At 37.9% G+C, this 23,486-nt stretch overlaps 1 protein-coding gene across 3 annotated transcripts in view; it reads left to right on the top strand.

Moving 5' to 3' along the window:
* SCAPER (S-phase cyclin A associated protein in the ER) overlaps window positions 1-23,486 on the top strand; it is a 352,222-nt gene that overhangs the window by 327,831 nt on the left and 905 nt on the right. For all 3 annotated transcript variants that reach the window (XM_031956800.1, XM_031956799.1, XM_031956801.1), the window contains 2 exons: window positions 19,018-19,209; window positions 21,548-21,599. In XM_031956800.1, the coding sequence (XP_031812660.1) occupies window positions 19,018-19,209; window positions 21,548-21,599 (244 nt within the window). The remainder of the gene's footprint in view (window positions 1-19,017; window positions 19,210-21,547; window positions 21,600-23,486) is intronic.

Genomic DNA, 23,486 nt, shown 5'->3' with positions numbered 1-23,486 from the left:
CTCCCATGTCATACAATTGATTCTACAGTTTTTAAGAAATAACTTGAGAGTGTCCTTGTATCGTTGTTTTCTGATCATTTTGTGTGAGCACTTACCCTCTGTGAGTTCTCCATAAAATGTTTTTTTAGACAAGCATACATTTGGCATTTGAACAATGTGGCCAGCCTAACAGAGGTGTGCTCTCTGCAGTAGAGTTTGATTGCGTGGCAGTTTATTTGGAGAAAGGACTTCAATGACAGACAATGAAGTATTACCAATCCAAATTCTTAAAGAAGTTAAGTGAGTTACAGGAAGAAATAGATAGCAAGATTATACTTGTAGGCTCCTCTCTCAAAACTCAATAAATTCTACCAAAAGAATAAACAAGAAAAAAACTAAGGAAATAAATAGAATTAGAAAAGTTAGATGTGATCGACCTGTAGAGAAAACTGAATGAGAATGTAAAGGACTACACCTTTTTTTCAACAGCATATGGCACCTACACAAAAATTGACCATATATTAAGGCATAAAAATAAAAATTAAAAGCAAATATAGAAAGGCAGAAATATTAAATGTATTCTTTTTTCAGATCATATTCAACAAAGAACAGTGGAAAGATAGATTATTCTAATCCTAAAGAATAAGTGAATCAAAGAACAAATCATAAAAACCATCAGTTATTTCATTGAAGAGAGTGACAACAATGAGAAAGCATACCAAAATTTATGAGATGCAGCCAGAGCATTACTTAGGCGATAGAGCTAGAAAAATAATAACAAAATTTATCTGGAAGAGCAAAAAGTCAAGAATATCAAGGGTATTTATGGGGGTGGGGAAATTATAAAGGAAGGTAATCTAGTAATATCAGAATTGAAACTATATTAAAAGAATAAATGTTATCTGATACTGGCTAAGAGTGGTGGATCAGTGGAATAGATTAGGTACACAAGACACAGTAGTTAATGACCATAGTAATCTAGTGTTTGAGAAATACAGAGACCCCAGGCTTTGGGATAAAAACACACTATTTGACAAAAACTGCTGTGGAAACTGGGAAACAATAGGACAAAAGTTGGCTGTAAACCAATATTTCACACTGTATAGCAAGATAAGGTAAAAATGGGTACATAATTTGGACAAACTATGCATACCCTTTGACCCAGTAATACTACCACTAGATTTTTTTCCCAAAGAGATCATAAAAAGGGGGAAAGACCTACATTTACAAAGATATTTATAGTAGCTCTTTCCATGATACAAAATATAAGAAATTTTGAGAGGGTGCCCATCCATTGGGGAATGGCTGAACAAGCTATGGTATATGAATGTAAGGGCATACTGTTGTGAAATAAGAAATGATGAACAGGCAGATTTTGGAAAAAACCTGGAAAGACTTGTATAAACTGATGGAAAATGAAGAACCAAGAAACCATTGTACACAATCTAGCAACATTGTGTGATAATCAAATATGAAGCTCTTCTCAGCAGCACAGTGATCCAAGAAAAGTGCAAAGTACTCACAAAGGAAAATGCTGTTCACATTCAGATAAAGAACTGATGGGCCTCGATTGCCAATCAAAGCAATTTTTTTCACTTATTCTTTCTCATTATTTTTCCCCTTCTTAATCTGTTTCTTCTTTCACAACTGTGACATGTGAAAATATCTTACATGAGAGTACATATATAGGGAAGGGAGGGAGAAAATTTTGGTTCTCAAAATCTTGTAAAAATGAATGCTAATAAGGCAAGCAGAGCAGGGGTTTTTATCTTCTCATTTCACAGATGGCACATAGTAAATATAAAAGGAAGCAGGACTTTGGATCCCCACATTCCAATGGCTTTCCCCTGCATACTACTGCTTCCCTGTAATTAAGATGTTAGAAATCAGTAGAGATGTCTACAGCTTGTAGACAGTTTCACATTCCCTCATTAGCAGTCCACAACAGAAACACTAAAAGGCCAGGATAGTCACTAACCTAGGACTGAAAGCTGACATCCAATTGATCTATCACCTCCTGCCATGGAGCTGCTGCTCACAGACAAGTAGCAAATCCAGACCTCTTAAGCAGAGGTCTGAAGGACAGGAAATTTGGGAACAGTGGATTACATTTTCAGCAGCTGAATGTTTGCTCCCTTGAAAGTCTATGATCCTGATGTCAAATGGACATCAACTAAATGAAGATAGGAGGAATCTTGAGTCAAAGTTTAACCAGAGACCATTAGTTAATCTAAACAGTCCTGGGCCCTGCCTGGGACTAAAGTAAAAGGAGCCTCTCAAATTAATCACTTGAGGATAGGTTATTAGGATGCAATCTACAATCACATAGGAAACACCTCTGTCAAGATAGGAAGTTTGGGAGGAAAAAACAGAAACCCAGCTTCATTCATAAGTAGAACCTTATCACGGTACAGTGAGTGCTGAACTGGCAGATCTGAGGCTGGGCTGGGCTGGTCCTCGGCAACCCCTGATAAGTTCTTTCCACTTTCTGAGACCCAGGGGCCTCATTTGACACCCAGAGTCTGTTCTTGCTCTAGCATTGGTTCTGCTCTTCCTCTAGAGAGAATTCAAAGGAGGGACTTGTCTCCCTAAGACCTGGTGCATCATAAGACTGACTAATCATCCTGAAGGAACTGAGTCAAAGAACTAGTAAGAGGCTATCAGTAGAGCCAGAAATGTAGCCATACTAAAATGTTCAGATAAGAAATCACTCCTTAGACTAAACTGAAAATTCTTGGAGGGTAGGAAATGTGCAACAGTATAGACCATAGGAAATAGCATTGCCCTTAAAATCAAGTGAGACACCTGACTTCACCTTCCAGCTTTGGGGACAGGGCAAGTCATTTAATCTCTGAATCTCAGGGTTCTTTTGAGGAGGAGAGTTATCTACAAAATAGGTCTACTAGCACTTGCACTAGTTGTCTCCCTGAGGTTATTAGGCACCTTGTAAATGTTTGTTGGATTGAACTGATTAATCCGGAGTGCGACTGTGAGTCATTACAAGCAGCTCTTTCTAGGAGTGCTGTCGCAGGAGAGATTATCACCACCTTGAATATATGAGCCTTAAAACATTTTACTGGGTTTGGCAAAGTTCCTTAACTAAATCTGGTGCTAAAAATGTAAGAGAAAGAGATCAGTTGCTTTCAAACCTGTTTCTCTGGTTTTGTGATTCTTGATTTGTCTTAGAATCCAATTATAGAAAGAGCTTTCTAATTTTGTTTTGATTGAAGTTGTGACTGTTTTAGCCAAATTATGTTAGTGTCCTGGGCCTGGCAAAGCCCAGGATCAGGATACATACTTATATAAGCCCTTTTAGACAAGATCTGTTATTACTGGATAGTTAACTTACAAACTTAGTAAAAAAAAAAAAATCATCCCTGACCTAATAACCTGGATTATCACAAATTAAAAAGCATGTCCATACTTGAAGAGAACCTGATATATGAAAAACCAAACTAGAAGTCTTATTAATCAATCATTGGCTCTTTACTTTATGGAAGAATTTACCTTTGCACTCCTTTGCCTTTAAATAAAGAGTCCTTGACTGAATTTGGATCAAAGCATAGTATTTTCGCCTTTTGTTGTTGTTGGTTTGCTTGGGGTTTTTTCCTTTCTCATTTTTTTTCACTTTTAATCTAATTTTTCTTGTGCCGTATGACGAATGTGGGAAATATGTTTAGAAGAATTGCACATGTTTAACCTATATCAGATTGCTTGCTGTCTTGGAGAGAGGAGAACAGAGAAAGAAGAGAGAAAAATTTGGAATGCAAAGTTTTGCAGAAGTGAATGTTGAAAACTATCTTTGCAAATATTTTTAAAAAATAAAATACTGTAATAGAAAAAATATATTTTATAGGAATAAAATAATCATAGGATTAATTTTTGTAATAGTGAACTCCTTGAGGGCATTAAATAATGTGATTTTGTTTACTTTTCAGAACATCTATGTACAACTTTTCAGAAACACCCATCCTGTGTAAAGCACAGTCCACTAATGGAATATCATAATCTTTTTTTAAGCAACACAATTTTATATATTCAATCATTCATTCAGCTAATTGTTTTTTCATCTTACAATTTTATTTTATTTTCAGATTCAGATTCTCCCCATTTCCTTAACTCCTCCCCCTACCCATTGAGAACTCGAGAAATATAAAATCCAATTCCGATATATCAATATAACAGGCTGTTAGCATACTATAATTAAAAGAAACTGTAGATGTTAGAGTTTCAATCCCCTCCTCTTCTTGATAAAGAAATGGGTTCAAAGAAAGAAAATTATTTGCTTTTATAGCAAGTTAGAATTAGAACTTGCATCTGGTCCCACCTAAATTCCATTTCTGTCATGTCCTCTGGACTCTGAGGACAGAATGCAACAAAGACCATCATTCTCCAAGCCATTTTGTGACTGATTTCCTCTGTTGCCCAGAAAGGTTCATTCAAGGAAAGATGAGCATATCAACAAAGTGCCATGGGATAAAAAACAGATAGTGTTTGATACAAAGCTCAAAATAATAAATCTCATAGTCTTTCTACTAGGCCATATCATGGCCTCTGCTCTATGCTACTCTAAAGAATGTTTTATTAATCTTTTGTTTTTATGTATCAGTTCAAATCACATGCATTTTTTAATTTCCCTTTTCCTGAATTTTGGAGTCTAATTTGTATGTCAATTGATTATTTAGCTTCTAGAGTACAAGCAAGTCTATTCAGGTCCTCTTATCCCTGATACTACTTTGACTGGGAAATTAAAGCAAAAAGTACTTTTTTTGCCAATAGCATTTGCGAATTCTTGGACAGCTTCCCTTTTAAGGCATGTGGGGATAATGTGTTCTAATGGGAAAAACTGGAGTGATAAACCAGCTCTGGAACATTTTGTCACCCTAAATAAGCCATTTGCTCTCTGTGAGCCTCAGTTACTGCAGTATGATTTAATGGAAGCTAGAAAGCTTATCCCTATCCTATTTCTATTTGTGAGACCGCAAGAGAAAGAAAGCTCTGAATTCCCAGGAAAGTACCCCTTGACATTCCTTAGAAGGGGTCCTGTGTCTGCCATTTTTGAGCAGAACCATTCCCATAAGAAGATGCTTCCACATTATATGGAGCGATGTCTCGAAACTCTTTAATATTTTCCGATTTTTCCAAAGCTGGTAGGGGTTTGTTGCCTAGGGATAAATGTCTGCTAGCTGCCAGCTTTCCATTACTCACCTCGTCCTTTCCCAAAGAGGGAACCCACATGTGGTGACTGTTCTTCAAATGGTTATACCTAGCAGGTGACAAGCAGATGATCCTCGGCGGGTACTGGAGTGGGAGAGACCAAACACCAGAAGTCCTGTCTCTCCAGGGGTCACTGCTAACCCAGCAATGTGCCACAAACGGACAATCAGACAGACAGACACATGTGTATACATGGTTAGGAAAAGAAACTTTAAAATGACTCATGAATCAGTTTGAGCATTTAATGGATCCTAATTGGAACCTCATCCAACTGTACTTAATGCAGAAAGATGAAAGCAGAAGAAATCTGAGAGACCATTTATTTCACTTGAGAAAGCAATAAACTGAAACTACAAAAAGATTTGGCTACTATTATATTTTTATGATTTAATACAATAGTCATAGGATTATGCAGGGACCCCATAAAACCACCATGGGATGTGTCCAAAGCTGGGCATTTAAACAGAGGCCAGAAGATGCTCAGCATGTGCCAGTCCTGTTGTTTCTGTGCCCCCACAGAACGTGTCAACTTAAGAAGACCCTCCTGGGCTGAGTCCATGTCCGTGCTCCTGAGGGAAGTTGTCCGGAGCACAGTTAGGACGGATCTACTCGCTGCTGTGAAATAGCCTCGGTCACCTTTCCAGGGATCTAGCTGGCCCTCATTAAAAGTGGAGCTCCTCTTAGGAAATCTGCTGCACTCTGAAGACTGCTAGGAAACACGTTCTATCTGTTGGCTTTTTTCCATTCTTTAGAAGAAAATCTGTGGAGCTTTTTATGTTATGTTTACATTTGTTGTTTGTAACAAATCTGGCACACAGAAAGCATCTTTGTATCCACAAGAACTTCAGAACTGCGAGGGATGGAGTCTTAGAAATCACTCTCCCCAGACAAGGTCTCAGCAAGCTCGGGGAAATCGGCATCTTGTTCATGAAAAGAGCATTGGACTTGGGTCCAATGGCAAGTTTGAGTCCCAAGGCTGAGAGGTGTCATTTCTGTGCTTGTGGACGGGTCAGGTCTCTCCAAGCCTCAGTTTCCTGAATTGTAGAGTGAAGTACAACATGCTCTCTTGAAAGGTTGTTAGTGAATTTGCTATTACCCAGAAATTCTACCATATGCCAATCCTCAAAATGATATGGGCTGCACTACCTTCTCAAGGCAGACAAAATGCAAATAAACAACAAAAATGTTTAAAATATTGAGGCATTTTAATGATAGTGATGTGATATGATTTCTAAATAATCTGTTCCCTAATCAGATTTTTTTCCTGATGCCCAAATTTGTTGTTTTAAATGAACATTTAAAAATGAACTTCAGAATACAAAATTTTCTTCTCTTTTTTGATCTACTTAAAATGAATTATTGGTTTCAATACAAGTTTTACCTTTTTTTTTTTTTTTTTTACTTTGTAACCAAGAGAAAAATAAAAAGCACAACAAAAATGTTTTTTCAGAATTAAACATTTGTTTGGATGGGGCTTTTGAGGGAAAAAGATGTGTATTTACATAGCAAGATGATATTTGCCCTAAAAATCCCACCGGTAGTTTTGTTAAAGTGTAAAACTAACCCTCTGAGGAATTGTATACAATAAGGATTGGTTTGGGGGAATTCATAGGACCTTTGAGATCACCTACTCCAAAATAAGAACATAAGACAGTCCCTTAGAATGTGGGGAAAAAATATTAGAATTTCAGTTTATATTTTTTAATCTTTGAAAAAGGAAAAATTAAGTTTTTTAATACTTAATATGTGAATTTAAATAAATTTTAAAACCATTTATTAAAAATATAAAAAATACAACACATTATGTTTAGTTTATAAGAATAATTAATTGACAGAATGAAGATGGAAATTTACTGGAAAATGATTGTGACTTTTGTCAGTGCGGTCAGAACTGCCCTTCTCTTATGTGAATCTCTATGTCTCTAGTCAGCTACAATCATCAAAACCAACAATAGAAATAAACCTACCTTCAAATTGTAAGGTGTCCCAAAATTTCCAGCCAAGATTGATTTGAATGAAAAAATACACTGCACTGCATGCTGCTCACAAAACTAATAATAATGATAGTAAAGCTGATTTTAGTAAGACCACAAGGTTTTTAAACTTTTAGTGAGTAAATTTTTAAAGAATAATTGTAAAACTTTGTCTACTGACTAATCTTTGTCTTTTCTTTTCACAAGTTTCTTTTTTGCATCTATTTTATAATGTATAATTCATTTGTATATGTAGTTTATAAATAAATATGCATATGTTGGTTGTATGCTAAAAAAATTTTTGAGTCAAAAAAGTTTAGGGATTAGTACATCTGTGTCTTAAAGATAGAAGAATTTGAGAGGGATTTAAAACATTCTTCATTTAGAATCAGAGAGAGTATCACAAAGGAAAAAAGAAGAACTTAAAAGAGAAGTGGCTAAGTAGCACAGCGTTCTGATGAAAAAGAAAAAGGCAAGAGCTGGAGATTGCAAGGAAAGATTGGTATAAGTTGAATTTGATAACATACCTGTGGGCTACTAATAAAATTAATTACAAAGTTATTTGTCTTTTTACAAGTTAGAATTAACCTGTTATAATCAGATCCAAATATTTAACTATGAGGATAATTAGAACATGTCCCCCTCTAATTACAGTTAATTGGGTTCTGATGCTAGTTCTATTATTTCTGACTGTGATTTTGAATGCCCTCTCTACATTCTAGAAATAATTTTTCTCAACATACATTATAGAGTTGCTGTGAGAATTATTTGTATAGAGAACTTTGTTCAATCTTTTAAACTAAAAGATGCTCTAGCACAAATGTCTTTTTACATGAAAACACGTTTTTTGAATCACTCAATCAAGAGCATTAATCTAGAAGCAAAAAAATCCTTGATCTATTTGGAAGGATTAAAAGTTACTAGATGAAGTGAATAATGCTACCCAAGAAGTATATTAAAACTGGCTAAAGAAACTCAGTGATGTCCTCTGGTCTTGGATAAAGAACAAAACAGTTATGAATCTAGTATTCCACTGTCTGGCCCACCCATGGAACAAGCTTTAGCCAAAACCATGGCAAGGAGAAAAAAATCTCTGGCTTCACACCCACCCTTGACCAGAGGAGTCTGAACTGTGACTGTTTTGAAGATTTTAGACTTTCCATGTTCACGCTGGCAGCATCACTATCACATAGCAGTGTTGCCATACGTGATTGAAGGATCTGAATCAGGAGCCAAGGACAAACGAGAAATACTGAGGCAAAGCAGCTTCAGGACTCCATAAGGAAGCCTGCTGAAGGCTGTGCCCTACCTGAAGCTAGGGAAGGCAAGTACTTTCTTATCCTTCTGTTCCTACAAAGAGTAGAAAGGTATCTCTAAAAAGTAGGATCCATGTTCCACTTTTGCCATATGTGCTCTCTAAAACTAAGTTTGAACTCATATGTATTTGTAGAAGAGTGTCTAGTTTGGGGAATATTTTTTACCAATAACCAATGCTCTGGTACTATTATAGTAAATAGTCATTTCTAAAAGCTAATTAAGTCTATCTGTATAATTGATATCATCTGGTAAATCAATGGGAAGGTCACACAAGTAGAGACTGGTGAACAATAACACTGGAAAGAGAACCCCCACCCTTCAGTATTACCCCAGAATGCTGAGGGAAGATGCAGCTGGCTGCCCTCTGACTTCCCAACCTGTCAGTATCAATAACACTTTGAGATAGTGGCCTCAGAGTCTATGCCACATTCCCAGAAATGTATGTAAAAGCACTTTGAAAATGATAAAGCTTTGCACAAACAGCAAAGATTGTTCTTTTTTCCTCTTCAGAGAGCTTCAGAAACCCTCTTAATGAGTGAAAAATTTAATGTATTATGATCAGGAAAACTAATATTTCTGCTTTTCTGCATTTGAAGTTTTTTTATATCCTAATATATGGTCCATTTTTGTGAAGGTCCCATGCACAGCTGAGAATAGGTATGTTCCTTTCTATTCTCATTCGTCATTCTCCAGAATGTTATCATATCTAACTTTTCAAAAATTCTATTCATATCTTTAACTTATTTATTTCTTGGCTAGATTTATTTAGATCTGAGAGGAGTAAATTGAGGTCTTCTATACTCTTCTAGTTCAAAGCTTATTAAACTGTGGATTGTGATCCAATATGGGATCACATAATTGAAAGTGGGGATTGTGAAATTATGATTATCAGTAAGCATCTCATTTACATACCCCTAACCCATAAATTTGTTATATAAAAATTTCTCAGGCAAAATGGGGTCACAAATAGAAAAAGTTTAAGAAGCCCTGTTCTAGTTTTTACTTTGTATTTCTTCTTGTAACTCATTTAACTTTTCCCTTAAAAATTTGAATGCTATATCATTTGGTGCATATAGGTTTAGTTTTGATATTAAATTATTGTCAAAAATGCCTTTGTGCAAGATGTGGCTTCTCTAGGTACTCTCTTTTATTTAAATCTATGTTTGTTTTGTCTGACTGCCACTCTACCTTTTTTGCTTCAGCCGAGGCACTCTTTCATAATAGATTCTCTTTATTTTAAATCTCTATGAATCTTTCTGTTTCAAGTGTGTTTCTTATATCCAACATGTTTTTGGATTGTTCAAATCCATTCGATCCCATTTTATGGGTGAATTCATCCCAGTCACATTCACAGTTATAATTGCTGTGGTTTCCTTGTTTTTAAATACTCATTCTTCTCTTTTTTTACCCTGTGAATTCATTCTTTAAGAATATTTTGCCTGTGACTATTACCTCTTTTCATTTACTCTCTTGGTCTCTGCTCCCTGCCCTCCCCCACAAAAACTCCTCTGATTTCCCTGTTTGATAGCATGAATTTCTGTATTCAGCCATGTGTGTATATTTATTCTTTCCTCTTTGAACTAGCTGAGATGAGAGTAAGAGTTCTAATGACAATAAAATCCTTAGGGGTTACATATTCCCCATATAGGAATATAAACTATTTGACTTTATTTAATCACTTATTTCTCACACACACACATCTTTTCTTTAACATTTTTATACTTTCCTTGAGTCCTTTGTTTGAATGTCAGATTTCCTATTTAGCTCTGGTCTTTTCTTTTCATGCTTGAAAGTTGTCGTTTAATACCAATTTTCTCCTCATAAGATTAAACTCAGTTTTTCTAAATAGATTACTTGGGGTTATAATCCTGGATATTTTACCTTTTGGAATATCATGTCCCAAGCCCTCCATAGCTGCTAAATCTTGTATGATCCTGATTGTAGCTTCTTTCTTTCTGACTGCTTGCAGGATGTTTTTCCCCCTGATCTGGAAGGTCTGGATTTGGACTAGAGTATTCCTGGGAGTTTTGATTTTGGAGTTTCTTTCAGGAGATGACTAGTAAATTCTTTCAATTTCTGGTTTGTCCTCTGGTTCTAAGACAGCCAGGAAGTTTTCCTTTATAATTTCTTAAAATATGATGGGTAGCACCTGCATTTTTGATTTCCTTCACAAGCTAATTGTACAATAATTCAGAGTCTGATTCTTTTTGTACAGCAAAATAATGTTTTGGTCATGTATACTTATTGTGTATCTAAGTTATATTTTAATATATTTAACATCTACTGGTCATCCTGCCATCTAGGGGAGGGGGTGGGGGGGGTAAGAGGTGAAAAATTGGAACAAGAGGTTTGGCAATTGTTAATGCTGTAAAGTTACCCATGTATATATCCTGTAAATTAAAGGCTATTAAATAAAAAAAAAAAAAATTAAAAAAAAAAAAAAAAGAAAATTAAAAAAAAAAAAAATATGATGGGTAGGATCTTTTATGCTATGTGATTCCTAAATGATCTATCCTCGAAATTTTTTTCCAAGTCAGTTTTTTTTTTCCATGAGACATTTCATATTTTCTTCAAATGTTTTAATCCTTTTACTTTTTTTTACTGTTTCTTAATGTTTCATAGAATCATTAGCTTTCATTTTACCAGTTCTCATTTTTAAGCAATTATTTTCTTTAGTGCTTCATTTACAAAATTTTCTTACAAAGCTCTCATTTCTTTTCCCATTTTTTTCCTATATTGCACTTATTTGGTTTTTAAAATCATTTTGTTCATCTTTTTTATTGCTTTCTTTAAGTTTTCTAAAAACTTGTCTCATTGGACATATGTCTAATCTGCATTTTCCTTTAAGGCTTTGCTTATAGAAGTTTTCAAGTTTATCTTTTTCTAAATTTTGCATCCTGAGGTTCCCAGTCACCACAGTAGCCCTTTATGGTTGATCTCTATTTTTTGTTGTTGTTTGCTCATTCTTTCAGCCTTTCTTGCCTTTGGACTTTATGTTAAAGCTGGGTCATTTTCTTGAGGGGATATACCTGGCCTGAGTTTCTACTCTTTTTATGACTTTTAGCTGTTTGACAGCTCAGTCTAGGGGCTTGCAACTTTTCAGCACATCTAAGATGGTGTGATCTGGGGAGAGGTCTATTCACTGCCCTCGTGGTCAGAGCTCTGCAAGTTCCTATCCAAGTCACTCCTATCTGAATTGGTTTAAAGGAGAGAAGAGTACACACACACACACACACACACACACAGTCAGTACAGCCTTCATGGAAGAGGTGAGATGTGAACTAAATATTTGAGGTAAAATTTTAGTAAACAGATTATGGAAATGGAGAAGCGTTAAGCATTCTAGGCAGACGGTGCAGTCTAAGGCCCAGTGTTAAAATAATCAGAGCTATTCTAGGAATGATGAATCCAGTGTCAACAGGCCCCTCGCTCCAGGTACTGTAAGGGGGCTCTGATATGCACAGCACATCTAGCTTGGTGTTTCCATGTGGAAAATCTAGAAATTTCCTTTATAATTTCTTGAAATGGCTGTTATATTATACATGGATTTCTAAAAGAAATCCTTGGAGAAACATGATGGGGTTCAAGGAAGTACCTGGGAGAGGGAGTTTCTGGGAGCTGCATCAACTTTCCATGACTGGTTTTAGCTAAGTTAACCGTGAGTCAGAGCTCTTGGATTGTCCCACAGGAGATAATCAAATAATTCTATCAGCTACGGCTATTTTCTTTGTGCTCTTCGAAGCTTGATGACTAGTGAAGGAGTTAGAGCCTGTAACCTTGAGAGTACCAAAGGTCAAAGGAGCCTCTCAGTATTCTGTCATTCCATAGTCCATGTTTCAAAACCAACACAAGTTCAATGCCCTTGGGAACAAGGATTGACTTTTGGGAGTTCTCTTGGGACCCTAAGCCAGTGTTAGCTATGACACTGACGTGAATTTGGTGGAACCAGTGCTATGAAGGAGTTTTGTATTCTCAGGGACTGAGGTGGTATAGGGGAGATTGTGTCCCTAAGTTCTTGAGGGAGATTATTTATACATTTGCTCTTGCTACATCTTTGAAGTAAATATCCCTTTTTTAAAATTCTCTGTTAAATGGTTAAATGAAACTGGAGGTGCTAGTCACTGGCCCCTCTTGTCAGAAACAGGCATCAGCCCCTCAGAATCCCCAGAACCTTGAGGGTTAATATAAACTATCTGGCCTTAAGAGAGTAGGCTAAACCTACAGGCTAAACCAAAACTTCTTAAAGTGAATGTGGGGATTGTGAAAAATCTAGCAAAATTCTTTATGTAAAAATAAACATGCACATCTATCTCAAATGCAAATTTGCTTTCATCTTTAATGAATAGTAAAATCATTAGTGTACCAAAGAATTGTTTTAAAATAACATGATGATTTATTATCAGTAAATGTTTGATTTGTATACCTATTTTATATTCTTATATATCCAGCATCAAGTAAATATCGAGAGTGGAAAAAATTGAACACACCCTGGGTTAAATGAGTCTCTTCCTGATGTTAAAACCAGCACCATTGGAATGGCAGCAAACCCTTCTCATCGAGGAAGTCTTCCACTGTACTTATATGTTTGGGGGAAGGGGAGGGTGACAGTGTCTGCCACTTCCCTCATCTGAGTCTCTGTTTTTTCTGAAACCACTTTACCTGTATTCCTTGGACGGCTGCCCCTTTGGGATTCTCTCTTCAGAGCTATCAGAATGCATTTTTCTCACTGACACTGCGCTCCTCCCCTTCCCCCCCAGTTGTTTGCACACCTTTCTGGGCTTACTGAGTGAGCCAGGAATGGTCAGCAGCAGTTCTGTGTGGTTACAGCATATTGGCTCTACCCCCAAAAGCTATTGTTGCACTGAGGGCTTATTTACCTCAGGATCTCTGTTTTCTGCTGTTGGCGGCAGGTTTATGTGGCTCTCTTGTCATTAAATATCAGTGACTCCCGGGCCTTGCACAGTGGGGTATCTCCCAGGCCTAAGCACTGACCAGAGAGGGATGGGGGGAGGGTGTTTAATGTTAGCCGTTTAGAGTCTCCTCTGGCTTCCAGAGAGAAGGCCCTGCATGCTGAGAATAACTGCCACTTAGTCTGTAGCTGTGTCACCTTCATCAGGACACTTTCCCTCTCTAGCCCAGAGTCATCCTGTAAAGTAAGAACTTGGACAAGAAATTTTCTAAATTTTTTCTAGCTCTGACATAACTTAAAATGTCTTCCATTGACCAGTGAAGGAAGGGGATAAAAAATGGAATTGGAAAGACCAGTGGGTGGTCAGGGGAAGACAGATCAATAAAGCACAAATCCCTTTGTCATGTTAGAATCCCCTTGTAATCCTGGTTTTAAGATCTTCCTTCTTGAAGAAGACCCTTCTTTGCCCTTTTTCTAAGGCTTTGGAAGCTCTCCACTTTGTTTTTTTATTTTATTTCCTAAAATTTTTGTCAATCGCTGGATTATATTTGCAGCTTATGGATGCATATCTGTCCTGAGATTTACCGAAAGACACTGGACAAAATCCGTTGGTGTAATGTTGTTGACGGCAACTGCACTTTGTCCCATTTTTCAAAAAGGCCCTGGAGCCTGAGGGCAGTGGTAGAACCCTGGCTGTCTTTGAGGCTTCTGGGCCTGCCCTTGGTTCTGTAACTGCTGAATGTGGCCCTGCTCCAGACTTGTGCTGGGGGGTGAAGAAGCTCACCGTGGCTAAGGTTAAGGAGAACTGGACAATGTCAGCCAGTTAGCGTAAGGACTTATTCTGCTGGCACAGGCTGAGGGTTGGGAATGCAAATGCAAGCAGGAACCAGAAAAGGAGACAGCAGGTCAGAGTGAGCTCAGGAGAAGGGGCTAGGACAGAGCCCAGGTCAGGTAAGATAGAGGATGGCTAGAAGAGAGGCGGGAGGCCTCCGGCTTGGGGTGGACAGAGAAGGGTCTTTCCTGCCGCTGTGCCCACCAGGTAGTGTTGCGGTGATGTCGGACTCAAAGAAACAGGACTGGGAGACCCCAGCTCACTGACAAAGCCACAAACGAGCGTCCTCTAGCTTTTATTGTGATTTTGTCGCACGCTTCTCAGTTATATTTTAGCCTGGTCCGGTATCCTCAGGAACTTTGCAGGCCACTTGTGCGGGTTGAATGTGACAGCTGTGAAAGGCCAGTTTGTCCCAGGATTCTCTGCCCAGACATCTTCAGCACCAGTCACAGGACCTGGAGATCCAGATCTGATTGCGCTGCCTCCTGCCTGTGTGACTTCTCTCTGGGCCTCCGTTACCCCAGCAATAAAACAAGGGAAATTACACGCAGTCATCTCAAAGGTCCCCTAGAGCTCTTTGCCCTAATCCCGTCTTCCTTTTGCACTTAAGATAACTCATGATTCAAAAGTAGAAATTATATTTTAGAAGGGATATGTCCTGTCATTTTTACTCTTACCTAAGCCATTCTCTACCCCTTAGAGAGATAGTGCTTTTCCCAGCCCACGGGTGGTGTTTGCTGTCCAGGCCTCCAGGAGCTGGGGCTGCTCCGAAGCAGCTAGTTTGCTGGAATTCCTGAGTCATAGGAGAGGGAATTGAGCATGGAGGGTCCGTGGGGGAGATTCAAAGATTATCTGAAGATCAGCTTGCTGGGGTTGGGGGCTGGGCGCGGGTGGAGAGATCAGTAGGGACTAGCTCCTAGCTACAAACTTCCAGTTGTTTAGATTTTATCCAAACTTCAAATAAACGGTTTCAGTGTGTTAACAGAAGTATCTATGAGAGAGGACTCTATAGATAGCATACTCCTAGAGACTCAGTATGAGTTTCTGCCAACTACGGAAAGCACGAGCTAACCAAGGAAACAATTATTCTTTCCTTTTGTTTCCCAGAAATAAATGCAGGTATCTGATAAACTGCCCAGGGATTCCCAGGCTGTTCCGCAGGCTCAGTTGGGCTCTAGCTTCAGCCATGTTAGACAGACTTTCCTAGCCATTCCTTGATCCTTTTTCCTTCCCTCCCAACAGGGAGCCTTGGCCCGCTCCCCAGAGCAGCAGCGGCCTTGTGGAAGGGAGGGCCGCCAGCCCAGTTTTGAATCCCACCTCTGGAACAAGTCACTCCAACTTTCTCTGCCTTTGTTTCCTTTCTTTGTAAAAATGGAAATGATAATCTTTGCACTGGCTAACTCACAAAGCTTGTTCTGAAGAAAATGTTCTCAACTTTAAAGCTCTGTAGAAATGTGAATTATTGTCTGCAATTTCAAATAGCCCAAATCCATCCAGGCAGGCCTCTGAGCTCAGCTTATTACAAAAGGAGCCCATGGGGCCCTGCTGTGTGTCACCCAGAGCAGGCGCAGCAGACAGCTTCCACATAGAGCCTGGCTGCTCTCCAGTCCCTTTGAAGGGATCCAGGGGGGCTTCTCCATCCAGGCTGACAAAACACCAGCTGGGGAGGGGGGAGTTTGACCACCGCTTAAGAGACCGAGAACGTATTGCGAGTTGTAGTGTGGTCATATGGTTAGACCTGCTCACCCTCTTAGGAATCAAATTGGCTAAAAGATTAAATTAACTCCCTTATGTGTTGTTGAAAAGACTTAAACTGAATGAACTCCCAGTACTCCACAGTGATAGCTTTACACTGAGTCTTGAGATGTGAACATAATCAAATAGTTGATTCATTTAACAAATGTTAATTTCTTCTGAGTAAAAAGTCCATGTTTACCAATAAATTGTATGTCAGCATTCATAAGAATACAAGTTGAAAACAAGTATATGATTGTGATGAAATACTATTGGGCTTTAAGAAACTATGAGAAGAATGGTTTCAGAAAAACCTAGGAAGACTTACATGAACTGATACAAAGTGAAGAGAACATTGCACATTGTAATAGCAATACATGATCATCTATGAATGACTTAGATCTTCTCAACAGGACCCCGATCCAAAACAATTCTAAGACAATTGTGTTAGGCTCCTAATGAGAAGTGCTTGACTGTCAGAAAGAACTGAAGGGGTCTGAGTGTAGATTGAAGTGTACTTTATTTTTGTATGATTTAGGTTGGATTCGAGGTTTTTTGGTCTGTGTTTTCTTTTGTAACATGGCTAATATGGAAACATTTTGTATGATTGCACATGTACAATTGATATTAAGTTGCTGGAGATGGATTTCATTAAGAGAATCTGTTAGATAAATTTTTTTTCATTTTTTATTTAATTTTTGTTGTCTTATTTTTTCTGGTTACACATATTTATTAACATTTTAAATACACATTTCTTTATAAATCATGTTGAGTGAGAAAACTCAGAATAAAAGGGGTAAAAAACCATAGGAAAAGGGAAACAAAAAACAAAAAAATAAGTGAACATTATCATGTGTTGATTTACATTCAGTCTCCATAGTTCTCTTTCTGGATGCAGATGGCAAAAGTTTATCCAAAGTTTATTGGGATTGCCTTGGAGACTTAACAATTTTTTTTTCTTTTTTGGTTGAGGCAATTGAGGTTAAGTGACTGCCCAGGGTCACACAGCCAGAAAATATTAAGTGTCTGAGGTCAGATTTGAACTCGGGTCCTCCTGACTTCAGGGCTGGTGCTCTATCCACAGCACCATCTAGCTGCCCCAACTTAACAATTTTTAAATGAATATTAAAAATTGTTTTTATATCTAATTGAGAAAAAAATAAATTTAAAAAAATGAAATTTAAAAAACAATACAAGTTCAGTAAAGTTCAAAATTGCCTCCTGGCATTCTGATCTCTGCAGGGGTAGACACACCAGTCAAAATGTGCCAGGTAGATCATCCTGAATTAGAACTTTACAATTAATGAATCTCCAGAAAATATATTTTAATCTTTTTAAAAGTTGTTGTGACAAATATGGAAATGTATTTACAAGAATTGCACATATTTAACCTATATCACATTACTTGCTGTCTTGAGGAGGAGGGAGATAAAGAAGAGAAGAAGAAAAATTTGGAACACAAAGACTTACAAAAAAGGAATTTTGAAAACTATCTTTAGATGTATTTGGAAAATAAAATACTTTTGAAAAAAAATTTAAGAGTTCTTAGGATCAGCTGAAATTACCTAGCTATCTGTTCTGTATATCTACATCTATAAGCTCATATACCTTAATGTTAGGTATTGTTATCCATTCCAAAGCCTTGCACATAGTAGGTACTCAGTAAATGCTTAATGAATTTACTAAGGGAAAAGTTGATCTTAATTATTTCCCAGAGTGGGAAAAGAAAGACTTTTAAATCATTCTTCCATTTCACATCCCAAATAGTGTCTGCTTGGATGGGTTACATTTTATATAACTAACAATTAAACTATAGGCTTAAGTAAATGGTTTCTCCAAATCAATAACAAAATCACATTTATCACTAAACATCTGAATGGCGCTACCTGACTATGAGCTAGACTGTCACAGAGTAAGAGTCTTTAAAATTCCACTTGGATTTGCGGGTATTAGCAAGTCCCTATCAACATCCTCTGAAGGGTTTTTGATGTCATTTTAGCTATTGAACTAAAAAATGTGAACTATTACTTTGTTGATCTTGTTCTTAAACCAAACTGCATTATCAACGGAGAGTGTGTTCTTAGTGTATTGTTAAAAGTACTTTCAAAACTTGTAAATCCGGGTAATTTATGTTCCTCCAGCCTCCACTGCTTCATTCTCTCCTTCTGGTTTTCATTTGAATGCAGTCCTGTCTGGGTGTGTACCTCTAAAATTGTGTTTTTCCAAGTACAATTTACAGTCGTGACCTTAGGTTTTACAGTGTCCCTAACCTTGGAGAAGCTTCCTTCTCCACCGAGAAGCCAACTGTGGGTCACCCAACCCTTTCATATTCTAATTGTCTAATCAAGGTTACTTGAAACAGATCTGATTTTGACATGTCTGAGTTTATCATGGAGACTTTGTAGGACTGGTGAGTAAATTAAGAGGGTTCTCCAGCTAGCCCATTAATTGCTCCATGTCTTAAGATGTACACAGCTGTAAACTTAGACTACTTCAAGACAACAGTCCCATTTATCTAAACAATTCTCCTTTTAGACTGGATGGCAGTGATAAAAATGAAGATAAGGAAGACTGAGGGGAGGATCTTTCCGGCTCTCTACTTGCAGAAACTGTGGCAAAGGAACTTACAATCAGCTTTTCTTCTCAGCTTCTGAATGAAATGTCTAGTAGATTTTGTGTTCCATGCGTCCAAGAGATTGTTAGAGAAGAGCAAGTGGGCCAGGAGGCGGGAGGCAGGCCCAGTGGCCCCGTCTGGGTAAATGTTTATCCTGGATCATTCTGCAGGAAGCCTGGCTCTCTCCCTGGCTGCCCCTCTAGCCTGTTGGCACGGCCGGGGAGCTCGTGCATGCGAGGAAGCGAGGGAGCGAGCACGAGCTTGCCTGAGCCCTGGGAAATCGGCCTTTCCTCCCTGGGAGGGAAAGGAATGGGGCGTTTCCATTGGTCTGGTCCTGCCGCCTGGCATGGACTGCGCAGCGCTCTGGGAAGCAGCCTTGCTAGTCGGGCCGTGATCTGGGAAGCCGGACCAGCCGATCTCAGCTTCTTCTCTTTGTCCCCAGGTCATCGTGCAGTCCGGCCGCCACCCCACGGTGCTGCAGAAGCTTTGCCAGTTGCCTTTCCAGTATTTTAGTGATCCTCGACTCATCAAAGTGCTCTTTCCGTCACTAATCGCCGCTTGTTACAATAACCCTCAGAACAAGATCATTCTGGAGCAGGAGATGAGTTGTGTCTTGCTTGCTACGTTCATTCAGGTACAGACATTCCACCAGGAACTTCCATTTAGGCCATTATTCCCTGTGGGTTTAGGCTTTCTGGCTTTCTGTTTACCTGATTCACTAAGAACATAGAAGTAAACCTTTAGGGATGTACTCCTGGCATCCCTCTAAAAAAGAAACCCAAAAAACCATTGTTCTTATGCTTGAAGAGAATTTTCTATGGGGCCAGGTTAAACAGATTGCACCTTAGCAGAGCTGCCAGCAGTAAGTAGCTCTAGGGTGAACAAAATGGCCAGTCTGCTTGGCTCAGGGCAGTTGATAATTACTGTTTTTAAAGATCGCTTGATTCTTTTCATTTTCCTTGCTACATTAGGAATGATTTATGTTTTATCAAGTTGTGGAGAATACAATCTAGACACAGTCAGTAAAGAACTAGACCTGTGACTTCAAGCTGTCAAAAAAAGCCAAAAAACTTTAAGTTCAATTCCAAGATGCTTTTTGGTATGACTCAAAATTCACTCTCTGTGTTGGGCTTAAAAAACTCCCAAACTTGGACATGTGATGTCACCTTCAAAAGGTGAATGTGTCTGTAAGTCAGAGCTCCTATTATGGCATAAGTAACATTCTCATCATCCAAAGTCACTTAGCTAACCGGACACACAAAGCCAAAATTGCTGTTACCCAGTGTTTGTTGCCCAATCCAGTGATTGCTTTTCCATCAGGGTAAAAGAAAAAACTTTTTTAAAAAATTTCATCTTTCAGCTTGGTTCATATTTTCCACTGTAAGATTAAGTGCTACTATTTGCTCAGGAACAAATGTGGGAACTGCTTTCCAGACCTCTTCTTGTTTGTAGTATTATTTTTTTAAAACCCTTCCTCAAAAAAAGGGAGGTTTTTCCTTTTTTTTGTTTTGTTTTGTTCTGTAGCTTATTCTGGCTAATACAAATGAGTTCTGATATTTGTTTGATAGTAAGTAAATTATTACTAAATGTATTTTTAAAGGAGGGACTTTTTAAAATGATTTATGACACTTTCTTTGTGAAAGACTTTTTTTTTTTTACAGTCTACATTCAGTGGTGAGGGAATAAACAAAGTTAAAGGTCAATCGCTTTAAAAAATCTTTCAGCCCAGCTATTCTGTTTATAATTCTGGACTTCATTTTCCAAAATAGTTTGAAAACTCAAAAACTTCAGAACCATTGGCTTTTCAGAAGTGCTTTTCTAATAAAATATTAATAAGAAAATCTTTTGCATAAATTTGAACAATTTGTGTCATTCATAAAGCAAAGTTTGAAAATTTTAATGAAAGATAAAGAGCTATATCAGGAACTTAAAACCCTAGCAATATGCAGCTAGGCCAAACCACATCTTCTGATTATTTAAAGTTTTAGCGTCCTGAGAAATTATATCAGTTTCTTAACAGAATTCCATGATGATAAATAAAAGCAAATCCACACATAGAAGATCCTTTAATATGCACTTTCATTTGATCTTACACGTACTGAGGTGGAAGAGATCCTATCTTCCTCCCAAAATGCACATCTTATAAAGAAATCAATTTTCCCAAAATGGCAAAAACTTCTTTATGACACTAATGTGGTAACTGAGAATTTCCTGATGCCTTAAACATTGACTTTGCTAAATGAAGGGATTGAACTCCCTCTAAGCCCCCTTCCAGCTCCTGAAGTCTGTGATGAGGAAAGGAAGGGATGAGGAAGAGGAGGGAATTAGATAAGCTACTTTCTTGGCTTGGTTGGACAACCACTTTAATCTATAGCATCACATTATCTGTAGAATAAACTATTAAGGCTTCTGTCCTGTTCCCTTCATCATGTATTAATGTTCATGTTCACCATTTAAAATACCATGTTGTTAAGATATAAATTTAATGTTTTTTGGTCACTGAATTACTGCAAAATTTTGCAGGATAATTGGGGGTTTTTCCCTCAAGAAAAACTGCTCATTACTAAGCCAGCATAACTGAGTATTAGGCTACAAACTACAAGCTGCTAAACCTAACAAAATAAGGCGCAAAAGGGTAGATTTATCCAAAATAAAGTTTTGGGAATATCATGGTGCTTGCTGATAGTACAGTAATTTGTGATAATTGTGTAACATGAATAGTGTTTTATGGAGAGTATTAAGATGAAAGCAGTTATATGTAGTAGTAGATTTTAAGTGTCATCATTTAGTTTTCCATTATAGTAATCCAAGCCCAGGATCCATTTATAAATTTCCTCAGGTTCTGTATTCAATTCCAGGCTCAGCAGGCAAAAAGGGTGGCAGATCAGTTGCTTCATAAGAATTTTCAGAGTTTATTTCATCAAAACTTACTGGTTTTATACTCACCGTAGAGTTTTCTTTTGTCTACCCAGGATTTTGAACCAATTCCAGGTCAGACCGAAGACTTGTATCCTCAAACAAGGGGTATGTATGTCTCTTGAAAACTAAGACATCATTTATGATAGCCCATCTGTATATTTATTACCCATCCTCCATCATTTATAATTTCCCATTATTTTAGTATCAAGGACTCAGTTTTCAAGGGCCAACTATATATATATATATATATATTTCAAGGGAAAAGGTAATTGTGGATTTTACCCTTAAGAAGGAATCCCTATGTTACCTTTCCGAGAAGTCTAAAAGATTCCAAGAAAACCTTGGTAGTACCTTTGTCACCTTCACACAAGGGCCTTTTCATGGCTGTGACAAAGAGAAACCAGTCGCTGCATGATATAAGGGAATCAGAAAAATCTGATTTCTACAAGTCTTTCTGAAGAGCTTCTATACTGCTAATTAATTAGCTCGTCTTTCTGCTGTCAACAAGTGTTATTTAAGAAAACATTAGATAAAAACAGATATTCAGGATAATAAACATTAGTTTACATTTTCCCAATGAAAGATGCAAGGAAGGGATTTTAGTTTTCCTTCATTGCCTGGTGATAAGATAAAATCTGTCTTAGCCAAGGAAGTGGGGGAAAGTCCCCCAATGGTAAATTTAAACCCTTGAACTTTTTGATTGAAAATATTTGTTTTACATGTAGAAAAAGCCATCAAATTAGCAGAGTTCAGAGGCTGAAAGATTTACAAGCCTCTTTCTGTTGCTCTCCTGCTGGGACATTTTCCTCTGATCACAGTCCAATGTTAGGGTAATTTGAAATTGTATTTTTTTAATCATCTTCCTAGATTGTGAAACCAAGGCATTGCTTCACTAGTTCCTTTGTATCACCCTGTTTTGTGATAGTTGTAGGACATCCTATTTAGGAAAACTTGATGTAGAATTTTCCAAATTTTCTTTTCTTTCTTTTTTTTTTTTTTTTTTAAGTTCTTTAAAACACTGAAAGTTCCATCTCCTAGCCGTGCGCCCTTCTGGCGCCCCTAACCTTGAAGCCTATATTTGGTGTGTGTTGAATTCTTTTGCAAAGAAAACAAAAAGTCATTTGGAATAAGCAGGTGTTGAAAAGTTTCAACAAGAAAAAGCAACAACAACTGAAGTGGTTACATTTGTCCTTTTTAAAAAGCCAGGTTTTGTGGAACCAGGTGAGTGAAGAAGTAAACAAATAAGGAGAGGAGGGGACACCCTCTTGTTCAGTGCCCACCGCCCAGGCCAGGGCAGCGTGTTCCCATTTTGCCCAAAGTGGCCTTTCTCAGCATCAAGCCGTCATTCCAGGACAAGCTGTCCCTGCCTAAGAGGTCCTAGACCCCAATATTCTCCATGTGGAAATAACACCTGGAGATATCATTGGTGGTTTTTATTTTCAGTCATACAGCAAATTTTGTGTTAAGGTGAAAAAACTGGCCGCACTCCTTTTTCCTATTTTCTCATGAAACAAATGATATCCCCTCTGGCCTTATCTGGGAGAAGATCCCCCACGGCTTCCTTGCTGTGCTTTGGGGGCCGGTTAATGATATTCTGGTACTTCTAGAGCAAGACACCAGATCCAGAGACAGCACTATTGTTTTTTGAAAGAGGTTTTAAATGTGAACCAAATTGCAACTGGCCCAATGCTCGGTAGTCCCCCAAAAGAGTTCTGACTCGAAGGCCACTGGGCTCAGAGAGTGACTCTTAGAACTCCTCTTAACTGAGAAGTCTATGAAAGTTCACTTTATATCCATGAGCAGTGCAGCCTGTTCATGCAACACGGGTGGGAGACGGCTCCTTGAAGCGGCTGAATACGCATGTTTTCAAAAGCTGGTGGACTCTAGGTCCTCTTTTGTAAATGAGGATTTCTCATTTGTCTCCTCAGTCTTTAGATATAAAGCTGAATGTGGAAGTAGGGGAAAATTACAGGTTACACTTAAAATTAAATT

The sequence above is a fragment of the Sarcophilus harrisii genome, chromosome 2, assembly GCF_902635505.1.
Source record: "Sarcophilus harrisii chromosome 2, mSarHar1.11, whole genome shotgun sequence".
Classification (NCBI taxonomy): Eukaryota; Metazoa; Chordata; class Mammalia; order Dasyuromorphia; family Dasyuridae; genus Sarcophilus; species Sarcophilus harrisii.
Note: the sequence above shows the minus strand (reverse complement) of the source record. Positions and strands in the feature narration are given on the sequence as shown.